The sequence below is a fragment of the Galleria mellonella genome, unplaced genomic scaffold, assembly GCF_026898425.1.
Source record: "Galleria mellonella isolate WM207_F2 unplaced genomic scaffold, CSIRO_AGI_GalMel_v1 utg200, whole genome shotgun sequence".
Taxonomy (NCBI): Eukaryota; Metazoa; Arthropoda; class Insecta; order Lepidoptera; family Pyralidae; genus Galleria; species Galleria mellonella.
The window spans coordinates 3,506,339-3,522,482 of record NW_026442034.1 but is presented as its reverse complement, the minus strand read 5'-3'; the positions used below and the strand labels follow the sequence as shown (position 1 = coordinate 3,522,482).

Here is a 16,144-nt window from a genome sequence, read left to right as displayed (position 1 = left end):
TTCTTATTTCCTCATAAAGAGACTATTGTTATAAGTGTATTCTCTGATAAAATTCATATCTATAAATGACGTTATTTCTATTCTAAGTGGTATAAAAAAAGATATTGGCATTTTGTTACATTTACAAAAGGTACAGAAACAGAGGCTTTTAATGTATTAACTCGACCCTTTTAATGTGTTAGTCCCTTAGGCGAAAGTAAAACGGTTATATATACACTGTGTGATTAAGTCATATACTTTTATAGTTTAATAAATTATAATTTTCAAAGCTGCAAATAGAAAAAAAACAGCGAAGGAATTAATGCACACAGCTATAATATAAGTATGCAATTAGTTCCTTTGCCGTTGTAGCGACATAAAAATACAAGGTGAGTGACCTTTGGCGGCACGGCGCCGCCGTGTCGCAGTACGCCGGCCCGCAGCGCATCGCCAGCGGTGCGAGACAGCGGCGAGGGTTCGAAGTGCCGCTTCCAAATGCTCCACGCGACCGCGCGCGATATCAGGTACGAGTAGTACTTCGCGCCGTAGCCGATCAGGTGGCTGAAGCGGTGTTGCCATGCCTGTAATAAATCATTGTAAAATTTTACATAAAACAATTTTTTACATGATTTATTCTGTGGTTAATTTCCAAACACTATGCAAAAATAAAAAGGATGTGTAAATAAAATCCTTCTAATGACGAAAGTCAAAGGGAACATAATTTATAAATTATTAGATAATTAACTACTGAATTTAAAAATAACTAAACCAAACTCATTAACTATTAGAATATAAGTTTGTATCTAATATTTATTACGTCACAACGAAAAAAAGCTATAAGCATTTTAACTGAATTCCAGAGGGAGACTTTATACAAAAGTCGATTGCTTGGGTACCTCTGCCCCATTCGTGTTTCTACCGTGTAGCAATTGTGTTTGCATGGCTGTGTTTCGGTTTGAAGGGTGGGATATGGTGTGAATTTACAGGGTACAGAGGAATAACATCTGAGTCCTCAGGAATGGCAACGCATGGGGGGTATCATGGGCGAAACAGTATACTCTGTTATGTCCATGGTACTGCTCATATCTATAGGCGACGGTTACCACTTTACATCAGGTGGACCGTCAGCTTGTTTGCCATTCTAAGTTGTATAAAAAAAAAAAACCATTATTTTAGTTCACTATACTGAGCGTTTTTTAAATAATCCTGTTAAAAAATTGTTTTTAATTTGAACGTTATTTATTCTAAAAATTAACATAACGCAGAAATTAGATATGAACACTTAATAGTCATACATAGTTGTCCTTCTTGTACAATATATACGTAGTTGGTACATACCGTATTCTCCACATAGGGCAGTCCATAGTACTGCCTCTGCACTTCCTTCAGCACGTCGGTGGTGTGGCCGCCAGACGCCGCGTTCGGACCGTGGTAGTGCTGATCCAGGGCCGAGTAAAACACCTGTGCATGGATATGTCGTTTGATTTTAAAATAATACATATAAAAGAATGCTGATTGACCGACCGACTCATATGTCAATACACAGCAGAAATCATTAAATCTAAAATCTTGAAATATTGCAAATAGGGTCTTTATATAGTGTAGGCGAACAATAAGGAATTTAGAAAACTCAACTCCTAAAGGGGTAAAACGGAGGTTGAAAGTTTGTACAGAGTTGCGTCAGTTTAATAGTTAGACATGTGAAATGTTACATTTAGGCTTTTGGTTCAAGACAAAAATTGATATGTTTATTGGCCTTTAAAGTATATATCCCTAAAAGAATTAAATAAGGGAATAAGAATTAGAAAAAGGGGGGAAGTTAAGAGCGAGCGAAGCGAAGAATATTTGTTTAATAGCGAATTTTAGGGTAAAAGGGATTGTTAATACGCTGTCATTGCTCGCAATTCGTAGTTCGCTATCAGAGTAATTTTAAAAAATCTATCAGAAATTAGCATTTTTTAATTCTGAATTTAATACATTTCGGTATAAACGTTCTTAAACATTTATTTTATTAAAATATATATATATATATATATATATATATGAATAAAAATATGTGATATTACCTGTAATTGCATTTCACTGGCTCCGAACAGATATTTGGAAGCACAGAGCCTGTGCAGCATGTCTTCTGGCATCGGCTCGCGGGTTTGGAAGTGTCGCGCGAAACGACGCACCACCTGGACATAGTATGTATTTATGTATACTTTATTGCACTTGTACATTACATAGACAACACAGTTATTAAGGTACAAATTACTTTCACAAGAAAGTCAGAGGTACATATGTATATAATTAATAGTATAGGATTAATTATACAGTTCATAAGTTCTCTCAAATTGTGTCAAAATGGCATAGAAATTTAACAGTGCTATACGATAATATTATTCGATAATTTATTCTTTATTGTACAATAAAACTTTGTACAAGTGGCGAGCTTCATGCCATATGGCATTCTCTACCAGCTAATAATTAGGAAACAGAAAGCATATGAAGGGCAGATATGGTGAAAAATATGTGACAATTATAGTAATATATATATATATATATATATATATATATATATATATATATATATATAATAGTAGTAATTATAGTAATATTACATATTAATGTTTCTAAAACTAGTCATTTAGACTCCAATAGATACAATAAATGTATAAAAAAAAGTAGTAATAGATTTTTCGCATAATTGTCATAGAAGAAATAAGAAGCAGCGAGGAGAGGAGGAGAGGAGGAGAGGAGGAGAGGAGGAGAGGAGGAGAGGAGAGCGACCTGCGGGCAGCTGGCGAAGTACTCCATGAGCACGCTGGGCACCTCGGCCAGGTCGGTGGCGCAGCGCGTGCCCGCCACGTGCTGGTGGCGCGCGCGGCCCAGCATGGAGTGCAGCGCGTGCCCCGCCTCGTGGAACAGGTTGTCCACCGCCGCCGCCGGCAGCAGCGCCGGGCCCGACCGGTGCCCGCCGCTCAGCGACAGCATCACCACCACGATCGGGTTCTGGGGGTGTTTACAATTATTGTAGGGGGAAAGGATTGTTAGTAATAGAGACTAATGGCCCCATTTCTAGTCCTGTCAAGTAGGCCTCCATGTTCCTCCTGGAAACCAGTGTGATTAATACTTGTTTCATTCGTTACGATGGACTAACTGACCTGCTTTCATGCTCATCTATTATCTCTCACTGATGCCCCGCCAGTATACTGATAGCGCAGGTGGAGTTACCATTCTATTATCATGCATTAAAAAACTGTTTTTGTAACTCATTACAAACCGCGATAATAAGTGTTACACACGCAAAAAAGTTGAATTTCGAAATTTACTGAATTCTGATCATTTGTTTATTTAAATGTACATTCTCTTTTTAAAAATGGCATTCATTTATCAATCCATATAGTTTGCATACTAACCTGATATGTACCATCCGGCAGCAATTTGCCACCCTGTATAGTGAAATGGCAATCCTGGTGAGGTTTTCCAGGCCTCTCATATAAATCACAGTAAATGTGGCCAAGTAAACCTTCTGTTTCATGTACCACTGCTAATTTGTATACATCAGGTGACCATGATTCGCCTAAAAAAAGGATAACAAATTTAATGTTTAATTTAAAATAGATATGTGGTAAAAATTATCCGCATTTCTAAAAATTTATTTAACCTGCAGACAATCAAAAGTCCTCGAGGTACATTTTTAGGACTTGCACAAGACATTATTATGCCATGTTATTATACGATATACGAGGTCTGTCCGGAAAGTTCGTATAAAAGTGTTCTGGAATGCGAGAAAGAGGAGTGGGGAGGCCAGGTAAGCGCAGGACCCCTTCCTTATGTCCCTAACAATGCTTCAGTTCTGGTCTGACCGCCGTGCGGTGCGAACTGGCTTGTCACGCCATCTGTGAAGTTACCTCTTAACGAAACCCCGTCGGCATGGAGCCCGCTTCCGTTGAAGAGCAGCGCGTCGTAATCAAGTTTCTCTCGAAACTCGGCAAGAATGGCCGTGAAATTTTTGCCGATCTCAGAACAGTTTATGGGGATGATGCTGTGAAGGAACCAACCGTCCACAAGTGGCTAAAAAGATTCAGAGAGGGCCGAGAAAGCGTTCAAGATGACCCACGTTCAGGACGTCCTTCCACTTCACATTCCGACGAAAACGTGGAAAGAATTCGAACTTGTGTTAATGGGGACCGTCGTTTAACGGTCAGACAGGTGGCTGAAGAGCTTAATTTGGGCAAAACCGTGGTCCACGAAATTCTAAGAAACGAACTTCAAATGAAAAAAATTTGCGCCAAGATCGATCTCTTGTTGTCCGTGAGTTTTTGAGTAAAAATTCCATTACGGTGACCGAACACCCCCCCTATTCGCCGGATTTGGCCCCGTGTGACTTCTTCTTGTTCCCAAAAACCAAATTGGTACTTCGGGGGCGGCATTTGGGGGACATAAATGAGATAAAAAAAGCTACGACGGGGCAGCTGAGAAACCTACAACCAGAGGACTTTCAAGGAGCCTTCTCACAGTGGAAACGGCGTTGGCACAAGTGCATTATATCACAGGGGGAGTACTTTGAAGGGGATAAAATTGATTTACCTGAATAATTGTAAAATAAAATTTTTAAAAAACTTTTATACGTACTTTCCGGACAAACCTCGTATGTTAAGTTATTTCACCCTGAGGTAGTGTATTTATATAGGTCTTTGATAGATACGGAGTAATTTTATTATACATAAATGGATATGACATAAATGAATTTATACCTGGCAACATTTCTTGAGATTTCAAACTAATACCGTACAATTCTTGACATAACATATTCAACCCTTCCATGCAGCCGCCTAGAGAAAAATATGGACTGAAATCCGTGTTGGCAACATTGAGTAACTGCGTTTTCGCCTTATGTGTGAAGTATGGGGTGTCCCAGCACATAAGTTTGTCTTGATATGACGATTCTTGTTTCTTCATTTTGAGCATAGCATCAAAGTCTATGTTTGCTCTATCATGTAGATTGTCTGACAGTATATCTAGGAATTGCCGAACGTTCGGTGCTGTTTCCATTGTGCTTGCTTTTATTGCTCTGCAACAAAAGCACCAATTGTTCTTATTAGATATTAAAGAGATTAAAAGAATAAAAATTAGTAAATTGAAAGGGCATTTCATTGTATTCATTTTTATAGTTTTAAAGCATGCACCATGCTTACTTTCATTGCATTCTATTCTACAATCCACAGTTTTGTCTGCGAGAATTAGGATAATAACAAATATTCTATGTGCTAATCTATATGGAAAATGAGAAGAACAAGAAGAATAAGGAGAGAGAGAGAGAGAGGAGAGGGGGAGATATAGGAGAGATGAGAGAGATAGGAGAGCAGAGAAAAGAGAAAATGGAGAAAGGAAAGATAGAAAGAGGAGAGAGAAAGAAAGGAGAGATATAAGAGAGAGGAGATAGAAAAGAGAGAAAAGAGAGAAAGGATAGAGGAGATGAAAAGGAGAGGGGTGAAAGATTAAAGGAGATGAGAAAATAAGAAAGATGGCGATAGAGAATTGAGAAAGGAGAGATGGGAGAGAAAAGTGAAGATAAATAGGAGAGGAGAGAGAAAGATAGAAAGGAGACGGAAAGAGAAAGAAAGAAAGAAGCTGAGAGAGGAGATACAGAACATAGAGAAGAGATAGAGAGAGAGAGGATATTACCGGTCCGCATAGCAGCGGAACCCGCAGAGCTGGGCCATGCGGTGGCGCGCGCGCAGCGTGGCGGCCAGCAGGCGCTCCTGGCGCGCGTCGGCCGCCAGGTACAGCCGGTACGCCGCCTCGCGCGCCGCCGCCTCGCCGCACTCCGCGTACACGCCGCTCACGATTATGTCCTCGCCTTCCGTGCTCAAGCTGAACGGACAGCCATCCCTCAATAATATCAACTACTGACTCACGAGATACCTTATCTCCTCGAGTTATACAAAATAATAATAATAATAATATACCAAACAAAATGAGAAACGAGATATAAATGAGAAGCATGATGATATAAAAAAATTACCATTAGAACACAAACAATATTGTAAGATAAACTACGCAGGTGTCTCTGCTCTATAAAAAAAAGGTGAAAAAAGATACTATCTACGACAATGGCTGATATTGTATTAGATTATTATTCAATGTTATCAGGAGTAAATATTTTCATTTCTATGTGTAAGAGTACAAAGATAAATAATAAATATGTTCCACCCCACAGTTGTAAAGATTGCTTTCTGCAATAAGACCGCCTTACTGTATTTATACAAATGTATTGTTACTTTTATTGTCTTGCTTATTCTCTATATTGTATGATGCAAATAAAGTATACTACTTCATTAATTCATTCTAAACTATAATTCTAAATGGGTCAGAAATATTTTTTTAATAATCAATACATAATTTATAAAATTGTGTCAATCATGCATGATTTATATTATTATCATTAGACTACTTGTTTGACTAGCTTGTTCGCTGCAAGGCTCGCTTGGCTTGTATGTGGAATTCGATCCCTCGCAAGAATCACTTTTCTGTCTCAGTATTATATATAATATTTGTTATAATATGACATAACAGTCTTATAATTATGTTTGTCATACTTACAACTGCCTCACGTTGCCAGGGACAGCATGCCGAGGCACCCTCCTTGGTTTGGCTGCACCGGCCATAAACTTCTGTCCTGTCTGCAATATGGTGTCATTAAGAGCCACCACCTGCCTCCGTGGCTCCTCATCCAACTGAATGCCACTCTGCTCAAAATCAAACAGGAACAACTCGGCTAAATGCTGGTCACCTGATGTTCCTCGCTTCACTGAGTCTCGCAGGGCTTCATATAGACCCTTATGTGTGTTTAGTCTGTAAATAATAAAGACCACCTTATTATACTCATAGACAAAGTATATCTAAAAGATATATGGATGGCTGAAGACTGAACGGCTTGGAGCAATGATGAGAATGACATCCTCATGTGGTCACAACCCTCAGTGATGAGGAAACAAGAGAATTGAATGATTGTACTTATATAAGCATATTTATTATTTAAGGGATATACCTATAATGCTAATAAAATATTCATTAATTGAAAATTATAAGTAAAATATTGTATATCAAAACTTACTTTTCAACCACTCCACTGATACTTATGCATGCATCCTCAGCAGCACTAGCAAAATGAGGCTGTGGATGTGCTATCCTCACAAACTCTGCCAGATCCGCTACTTTGCACAATGTATCTGATAGCTCATCGAAAATCTCCACCATAGGCCGGCTGGGGTTAGATGTAGCTTCCTCAATAAGACGGTCGGTTGCTGCTATAGCTTGCTCTTTTAGAGTATAGAATCCCTCAAACGTTGCTAGTTCTGGCTTGTTGAAGAGACCCTACAAATATAAATGAAAAGAGTGAATGCAGTTTCTTGTATCAAATGTGTTATTAGTGAGTATACATAAATTTTATTTTCATAATAGGTCCCTCTTATAAAAGAATAAATTTTTATTGTCCTCTTTTTCTTAATATAATTTTAATAGGCAGCTAACTACATACATCAGTGTTAAGTTTCGGCATTTAGTGGAATGAAGAAAATTAAGGTATTTAGATACTATGTTTTAATTAAGACAAATTACAATAGGTAATATAAATAAATCAATATAATATCTTACAGTTCTCTCTCTTAGTGATTCAAACAAAGGCCGAGAACTGGGTCTGGTGTTAAATGCTGTGGCTAGTGGTGACCAAGTACTGACATTGCGACCACCTCTTCGACGTTGACCATGTAACACCCTTAACGGTTTTAATAACTTCATATTTCTGTGAAATATAAAACTTTACGATTAAGAATTAAAATTAAATGAAATCTAATTTAGTAGATATATAGTGAAAGAAAATAATACTCGGCTTGGCGAGGGAATGTCATGCACCCTAATTGTATTCACTTACAATTTATTTAGGTTACAGTAACTTACATCCGTCAGAATTCTAGAGGTGAAAATGAAAAACAGATCTAACTACGATTCATTTCAAGATTATTTACGATTTGAGATATATAAGTCACTTAAGAAAATTATAGTACTTTATTTTTGATAAGATCTCACAGAAAAATCAAAGATAGGATTTAGAAACTGCAAAGACTGACAGCCATAGCGACTGGTGATAGGATAGATTAAATAACAATGCGTGACTGACACAGATATATGAATGATATTATTTTTATGTCAGTCAAACATGGCGTCATGCATATCTTATTGTCAAAAATGATTTAGACTGGTTTTGAAATTAAAAACAAAAAGAAAAGTATTATGTTTCAGTAATGTTTTGTTTTATTTGTTTTTTTAATGTTTAATTATTTAAGTGATACTCAATGAGTCATTAAAGGTTACATCTGTTATTTGAAAAAGTATCATGTAAATATTGCAATACATTATGACAATTGAAAATTTGTAGTGAATAAAAACGTGAATTGTTCAGAATAAAAATGGTATGTAAGCAATGATCTACCTATATAATTAATTATTGGAACGACTTAGATGATATAGGTAGACCTTTTATTATATGCTTTAAATTTCGCGCCGAAGAGTAATTATTTTGAATTTTAAAAATATTAATTATAGTCTACCCCACCGCCTCCACAAGCACGCCGCTCAGCTGGTGATGGTAAAAAATCAACCCCACCGACTTCCAGTATTGTTACCAGAAATGGTGCCCGCAAAGCCAAGATTCAAACCCGTGCCATGTCAGCTGGTGCTAGGGTAAGATAACCTTCAATAAAACCCCTAAGAGTATCCACTGACAAAACATTTAATATATCATTTATAAGCAGCTTATCCTTTTCCATTTCAAATACTATATGTGTGTTAAATTTCATAATGATTGGATGATCCATCATCATTACCAAGAACTAACAAATACACTTTCTCAATTATTTAAAATAGTCAACTCTACCTTGATCAAACTTATTTTATTTAAAGATACTTAAGTTTATACATATTATTTTTTTTTTTTTTTTTTATTTTACTTTTTATTATTATATTTTATAGTTCACAATTTGACCACTTGGTTTGAAATAAAATGAATGTCAACTGTAATCTAGTTTCTATACTACTGAGTAGAGATACTGTTTTGTTATCATTGTTTGTTTACATTGCTACAAAACAGCACCTATACCTCTATATGTATATACTAATATGTCTTATCATAAACATTCATTATGTAGAAATAATCTTATCACATGTATGATGTAAGTACATAAGAAAGTTGCATAAATAGTATAAAACCAAATCAGTATTTTTAATTTGTAGCCGTCTGCTTCAGTTCTTGCTGCCAAGAAGAAGGCACAACAGAAAAAGAAACAAACTGTGGACACTATAATCAAGGATCACTACCAAATTGTAAGCATTTTGTTATAAAGTGTGAGAGAATGTGATTTATTTACATTATATGCCAAATTTATAAAAATAACAAGTATCTACTTGTATATGTTTTTAAGTGAAATAAATATGTTCAAATAAATCTGTTTATATTTGGAACATAAATGTTAAAGTTCCTATATCAACCAAGTAAGGTAAGTTTTAATTTGAAAATAAAAATATATAAGATTTTAAAGCAAAAGCAAATATACATTTTATTTCTTGTCATGTTTAAATCAAATATGACTAGTAACTCTTTCACTGAAAAAAAATTAATGGTCACATGCAGAAAAAATATTAGTATATTTATAATGGAATAAAATTAATACAATACTTGACTATAAATTATTTTCACAAATAGTATATTTGTGTTTGTGGAATATAGGGAAACCTATATTCACCAGTGGAAAATGGATAGGTTATCAGTTATTATTTTTACTTATGCAATGGATGAAATGACAAGCTGATAAAAACCATTTCCTATAAACGAACAACAACCTGTTATGAATAAAATATGTTTTTAGCTAAATTATAATTGTAGGTAATTTGATAATTATCAAGTTACCTGTAAGTATATTTATTAAGTTCTGTATATAAATATACGAAGTGATTCAAACTGACGAGGATAATATAGAAATCTGAAGAGAAAAAGTCAATATCTTGATATCATTCAAAAGATATTTTTTATAGTGTCTCCTCTCAATTTTTATAGTTGTATGTAGGAAGTGAATCCTGTAATCAACATTCATATTTGATGACTGATATAAATTACTTTCTCGAAAAGCATGTTCTGGTTCATACATTTACATGTTGAAAAGTGTATTAATAACAGATTTGGATATGTTATAATGATATTGCGTCATTTTTCATTTATGGTTTGGAATGAGAGTAGGTGATCAAATAATACTAACACCATTTTGTTGTGTGGGTGTATGAATGTTTGTTCAAGGCTCATGTTTAATTCTTCACATTATATTAGAGTCTTAGCAACTAAATTAACTGTTTTACAAGTTAATGTTTTTATTGTCATGTTGTCGTTCTATGCTAAATACAATAAAATGTATGCATATAATATTTGTAAAGTATTTAACTTAGTCTGCGCAGTTGATAGTCAATATTTAGCTTTTGTACGAGAATATAAGTGGACTGTATATACTACAAGTTTTTTATATAGATCCGAGAATGCGAAAACGATAAATTGTTATAAAAGTAAACTACCTAGATTCAAACTTAGTTCAAATGACTTACCCTTTGATTAGCGTAAATTCCTTTTATAACATACTCAGATCACTCAGTTCCCTAAAGCATGCTAAGGTTACCTGAGATTACCTCGTAAATGTTATAAGTACTAAAGGTTTCGATCTTGAATCCTCTGATAGACGTTTCAATCTTGAAATGTCTTTTTAGCTACACAAGAAATTATCTTTTGCGTAATTTATTTAATAATACAAAAATATTAAATTCTAAAATTAAAGTCTCACGATTGTGAAATTAAATCTCTTACTTATTAAATATTTTAGAGTGACAACGACGAAACTGTTCCATTTCTGTATTTGAGAGCAGACACCAACAACGTTTTTTTATCTTACTACCTCCAATGAAAATTATTCATTGCCACATACAAGAATAAAATGTTTTTGTAAATTATCGAGAATGTTACTATGCAATTATTACATCTAAAGTGAACAGCATTTATTATCTATGCAATTTACTTGCATTAAAGCATGTTACTTCAACAGTTTTTTGACGCAGTAGTAGATACATTGCGTAATGAAGCCTCGAGTTCTTAGTTGTGCTAGATTAGGTAATGACCTTTTTTTAAATTGGCTCAGAGCTGGATATTCTGGGTTGTGCCTCTGATTGATTGCTCCCTGGTTTCTTGTAACACAGAGTATTCTAATTTGAAAACCAGGCGATGGTTACAATTGTCTGGCACTTATTATTATTGTTAATTGTGTATCATTATGACATACTAAAATATGTATTGAAAAACTTCTGTAGATGCAATTAAAGGCATGGACAGATAGAGAAAACACAAAGAAAAATTTCGTCCACTGATAAAATATCCTTCATCTATACACCACTTAAAAATGCAACCAATATTTTAAACTACTTCAGAAAGAGGAAGTTCTCAACTGGTATATGTATTATATTATATTATCTATTTCTGAACCAATTTTGATATTTATTTTGTACTATCTTTTACCTGAGACTTCGTCCCGTGACTGGGATATGTTCTTTAACTAGTATACAGGATAGCCTATATCTTTTTCCATCCCATATAATATGTCTATGTCAAATTATCATAGTGATTGGTTAAGCCGTCAAGGTATTATGGGGTAACAAATAAACAAACTCACTTTCACTTTTATAATATTAGTAAAAATTCAATAAACTTCACCTCTATTTTATTCTCATATAAATTCTATCACAATGGATCTTGTAAAGGGCATGCTAAAGTTGCAGCTATGTAAAATAAAAACCAAATTATGAATATAAATATTTATTATTATTGTAGAAATTTTAAAATAAATTCTTCTGAGTTAGTTCATTTACAAATTTCCACGCATTAGACATGCATGTAAATTTATTACATAATATCATAATGCTACTACATTATAAGAAACCGCATACAATTGTTTACACATTGTGCTCCTATTCTATTGAGACAAGAAAATCGTATGACATCGTGCCTGTCACGGTATTTTATAAAAACCACCATTACGTTAGAACGTCAACCTTTTTTTTGCAAAACAATATATATATACTGTGTTATTTATTTATTCTTTAGTATAAGATACATATGTGTACAAGACAGACTTAATGTTAACGCATGACCTCCGGTTAACTTTAGTGAAGTGTTGGAATGCTCGAATGCAGTACTAGTACTTATATATGTTATTATTTGTCTTATTATGAATGTTTCTTATAATTATTTTAAAACGATTATTTCAATTATTGTATTAATATTGCGAGTGGTATTATATATGTGTTTATTATGTTTATGATGTACTTTTCTTGCTGTTTCTGACCAAAGTGTAATGAACAAAAATGTCTTTTTGTTTACGCAACTTAGAATGGCAAACAAGCCGACCAGCCACCTGATGAAACGTGGTAACAGTCGCCTACAGACATGAGCAGTACCATGAACATAACAGAGTACACTGTTTCATTGTTGTTGCCCATGATACTTTCCATGCGTTGCCATTCCTGACGTCCTGACTCGGGTGTTATTTCTTTGTACCCTCTAAATTCTGTATGTGGCTGTTACCAGTTTATAACAATAAAGCAGTATCAAATAATACATTTGTGTAAACTTTATGGGCTGATAAATTGTTATTCAATTATGTAATTAATATATATATTGTTACAGCTGTCTGTTTGCCTTAAATAATTAAGTGGCATTCACAATTTTTTTTTCACAACTACAGGCGATGGATTCGAAAAAGAAGGTGAAAGGTCCGACTGGTTTCGTGACAGAGCCCCGTATGGTGGAGCATCGATGCCTTTGGGATGAGAAGTACCCAGAGTGTCCAGAGAGACTGATTGGTGTTATCGACAGGTATGACTTGCATTACTTCATTCATCATCATTATTACCTTGTGGTGTAGAGCTCTTGGATGACTCCTAGGCCCTCACCAACACTGTATTTATCCAAGGCACACACTTATATTCAGTGAGGGTAGGTTGCGGTAGAAAAATGAGTAAATGCGATGTTCTTGGAATGGATTTCGTAATGAAAGATTAATTTATTCACAATGTTTACAGATACAAACACTATTATTTAATATGAGATGATATAAAGCAAAATATAATGAATAAGATTTTTAAAATGACTAAATGTCATACTGACGAGTATGGCGAGAATTTACTGATTATAACACCTGAGTCCTCAGGAATGGCAACGCATGGGGGGTATCATGGGCGAAACAGTATACTTACTCTGTTATGTCCATGGTACTGCTCATGTCTATAGACGACGGTTACCACTTTCCATCAGGTGGACCGTCAGCTTGTTTGTCATTCTAATTTGTATAAAAAAAAAAAACTTAAAAGACATCGTCATTGTGATCAACTATATTTTAGGAGTTATTATGAGAATAGATCTTGTTTATTATAATTGATGAACTGCAGAAGGTCTATTTATCCTCAATGTAATGAATACGCATTATTAATATTTATTTCACGTATACTTTATCCATACATTTACTAAACAGATGCCGTGAACTGAATTTAATTGAACAATGTATGGAGTTCAAGCCGCGCGCGGCCACGAAGGACGAGTTGAATGTTCTACACTCGCCGTCCGTGTACGAGATGCTTGAAACCACACACGACAACAACGATCTCGAGTATCTTGAAGATTTATCATCGAGATACGACGCCATTTATATACACCCTGTGAGCTATATTTTATTTGGGTATATTATATGGTATTGATCTTATATTGATATAGAGGTGCCGAAATATATTAATATTATTAATATATTTTGGCACCTCTGTCCCATTCATGTTTCTACCGTGAAGCGGTTGTGTTTGCATGGCTATGTTCCGGTTTGAAGGGTAGGATATGGCAGTGAATTTACAGGGTACACAGGAATAACAGCAGAGTCCTCAGGAATAGCAACGCATGGGGGGGGGTGTCATGGGCGAAACAGTATACTCTGTTATGTCCATGGTACTGCTCATGTCTATAGGCGACGGTTACCACTTTCCATCTGGTGGGCCGTCAGCTTGTTTGCCATTTTAAGTTGTATAAAAAAAATATGTATTGACATTGAAGAACGAAAAGTGCAGAATACTCCAACTAATCATCCAAGGCAAGATTGCTAGTAAACAAAGTGCTGTGAGGAGGCGTCTACTCCTAGTTGAAGAACCTGCAGGAATAGTTTGGTTGTGGCACTACCTCGCTTTTCCGAGCGGCATCTTTAAACATTAGGATTGGCCTTATGTTATTCAACCTCCGATAGATATGGAGAAGAAGATATTGTAAAAAGGAAATAATTGATTTCTTATATGTTTGTTTGTAGTGGATAAATTAAAAAAACACTGAACAGGTTTTAAAAATACTTTCACCTATAAAAAGCTACTTTATTGGCTAGTAACGGAGATCTTTCTACTATCTATCTAGCCGTGCGAAGCCGGGGCGGATCGTTAGTCTTAAGATAATGTCAGTTTTTTTTTTAATGGGTGAAAATTGTATGGCAACCCCGCCTGCGCTAACGGGATACGCTGGCGGAGCACCAGTGAAGGGTGATAGATGAGAATGAAAACAGGTCAGTTAACTCATCATGATGAATTCATCAGGAATTAACCATGATAGTTTCCAGGGAGAACCGCGAGGAGGTCGACCTGGTCGGGTATATTGCTAGCAATAGGATTCTCAGTCTCCGTTACTAACAATCCCTTTCCCCCCCAGATAATGTCAGTTTGAAATTATATATCTTTATTTAAATTCAAGGCAGTTAAGTAGCAGTCACATTGCCTTAGATCCGTATCCTTAAGGGGCACACCTAGTGTGACAACCTAAAAAAAGGCCATTTTTGGGAATTAAAAAAAAAAACTAGTGAATCCATCTATTTAAAATTTTGAGGGTATATTTATACATGTTTTGAAAATACACAGTAAAATTTTTGAAATAAAATATTAAATATTTTTGAAATGACACGCATCTCCGGCGGCGCCAAAAAAAAAAAAGGTCCTCCACTGCTGGAGTGATTGCAGCCTTCTCCGTTGATAAAATCTAAAAAAAAAAATTCTCGTTAAACTAAAACATATCTGTCTGTACGGTGACCCTCGGGGGAACAAAAAAATCAAAAATTGACAAAATGGCGGCATGTTGAAAAAAAAAGTTAAATTTTTCCCAAAATTTTGGTCGTTTTTGGCCTGCCAAAATTCGATTTTTGATCAGATCAAAAAACTGGAGGGTCATCGTATGGAGAACTATATAGAGGAGATGCAAAAAAAAAAAATTGATAGCGATCGGATCATTTGTCTCCGAGTAATCACTCCAGCAAATTCGAAAAATGCTGTTTCAAGAAAAACGCGTTTAAAGATAAAATGATCGTTTTCACTGTTATAAATGGATTAAAATCATACAGCTAATCTGCTGTTCCAGGCCCATATAATTCACCGTCCTCTTCCTCAAAAAGTGCTTGTTGAGCTGAAGAAGCTCAAGAAGAAGAAGAAAAAAAAATTCGATTTTTTGAAAGTTTCACTCTAGGTATGCCCCTTAAAAGATAGTTTTTTTCTACATAACTAGTTACAATTGTATAATAATTTTGTACCATAGAGCACCCACGAACTTGCTCTCCTATCAGCCGGCTCGACCATAGACATGGTGGACCGGATAGTGTCGGGCGAGGTGCAGAACGGCGCCGCGATGGTCCGGCCGCCCGGACACCACGCGATGCGCTCCGAGCCGTGCGGCTACTGCTTCTATAATAACGTCGCACTCGCCGCCAAGCATGCCATAGACAAGCATGGCCTTAACAGGTTTGTTGTTTTAATAACGCTAATAATAAAAATATTTTTATAAAAATCTTAAAAAAAATCAATACAAAATAAAAAAAAAATATATATTTATATTATAACAAGAGCGAAGAAGGAAGCCTTCAAGAACGAAGACACCACGCTGGCATACACAGACCACCAGTGTATGCCGGCTGAAGAACCCAGCGACCCGGAGGTCGTCGCTTTCGTAGTTGAAGCCGGGGTAGTGGAGTATACCCCGAGGCCCCTACCTCGCCCGCTCACACATCATCTGGCGGGCATG

At 35.6% G+C, this 16,144-nt stretch overlaps 2 protein-coding genes across 8 annotated transcripts in view; one reads left to right on the top strand and one right to left on the bottom strand.

Annotated features, from left to right (window-relative positions):
* The window catches only part of LOC113518235 (mitochondrial intermediate peptidase), a 12,164-nt gene extending 1,528 nt beyond the window's left edge, over positions 1-10,636 (bottom strand). Inside the window, exons 1-12 of one of the 5 annotated variants that reach the window (XM_026903061.3) lie at positions 8,992-9,061; positions 8,906-8,954; positions 7,627-7,774; positions 7,088-7,347; positions 6,574-6,825; positions 5,656-5,844; positions 4,725-5,041; positions 3,384-3,547; positions 2,755-2,976; positions 2,046-2,159; positions 1,318-1,440; positions 378-560 (exon numbers count right to left, since the gene is read on the bottom strand). In XM_026903061.3, coding sequence (XP_026758862.1) covers positions 378-560; positions 1,318-1,440; positions 2,046-2,159; positions 2,755-2,976; positions 3,384-3,547; positions 4,725-5,041; positions 5,656-5,844; positions 6,574-6,825; positions 7,088-7,347; positions 7,627-7,770 — 1,968 coding nt within the window. In that variant the 5' untranslated portion in view covers positions 7,771-7,774; positions 8,906-8,954; positions 8,992-9,061. Of the gene's footprint in view, positions 1-377; positions 561-1,317; positions 1,441-2,045; positions 2,160-2,754; positions 2,977-3,383; positions 3,548-4,724; positions 5,042-5,655; positions 5,845-6,573; positions 6,826-7,087; positions 7,348-7,626; positions 7,775-7,903; positions 8,129-8,905; positions 8,955-8,991; positions 9,062-10,617 lie in introns of those variants that run through there. The other 4 variants (XM_031913139.2, XM_026903060.3, XM_026903059.3 and 1 more) reach the window with 4 other exon arrangements.
* LOC113518236 (histone deacetylase 6) overlaps positions 8,200-16,144 on the top strand; it is a 26,539-nt gene continuing 18,594 nt past the window's right edge. For 2 of the 3 annotated variants that reach the window (XM_052894256.1, XM_052894255.1), the window contains exons 1-6: positions 8,200-8,441; positions 8,575-8,712; positions 9,262-9,351; positions 12,801-12,931; positions 13,587-13,770; positions 15,662-15,864. In XM_052894256.1, the coding sequence (XP_052750216.1) occupies positions 8,439-8,441; positions 8,575-8,712; positions 9,262-9,351; positions 12,801-12,931; positions 13,587-13,770; positions 15,662-15,864 (749 nt within the window). In that variant the 5' untranslated portion in view covers positions 8,200-8,438. Of the gene's footprint in view, positions 8,442-8,574; positions 8,713-9,261; positions 9,352-9,479; positions 9,525-12,800; positions 12,932-13,586; positions 13,771-15,661; positions 15,865-16,144 lie in introns of those variants that run through there. The other variant, XM_052894257.1, reaches the window with a different exon arrangement.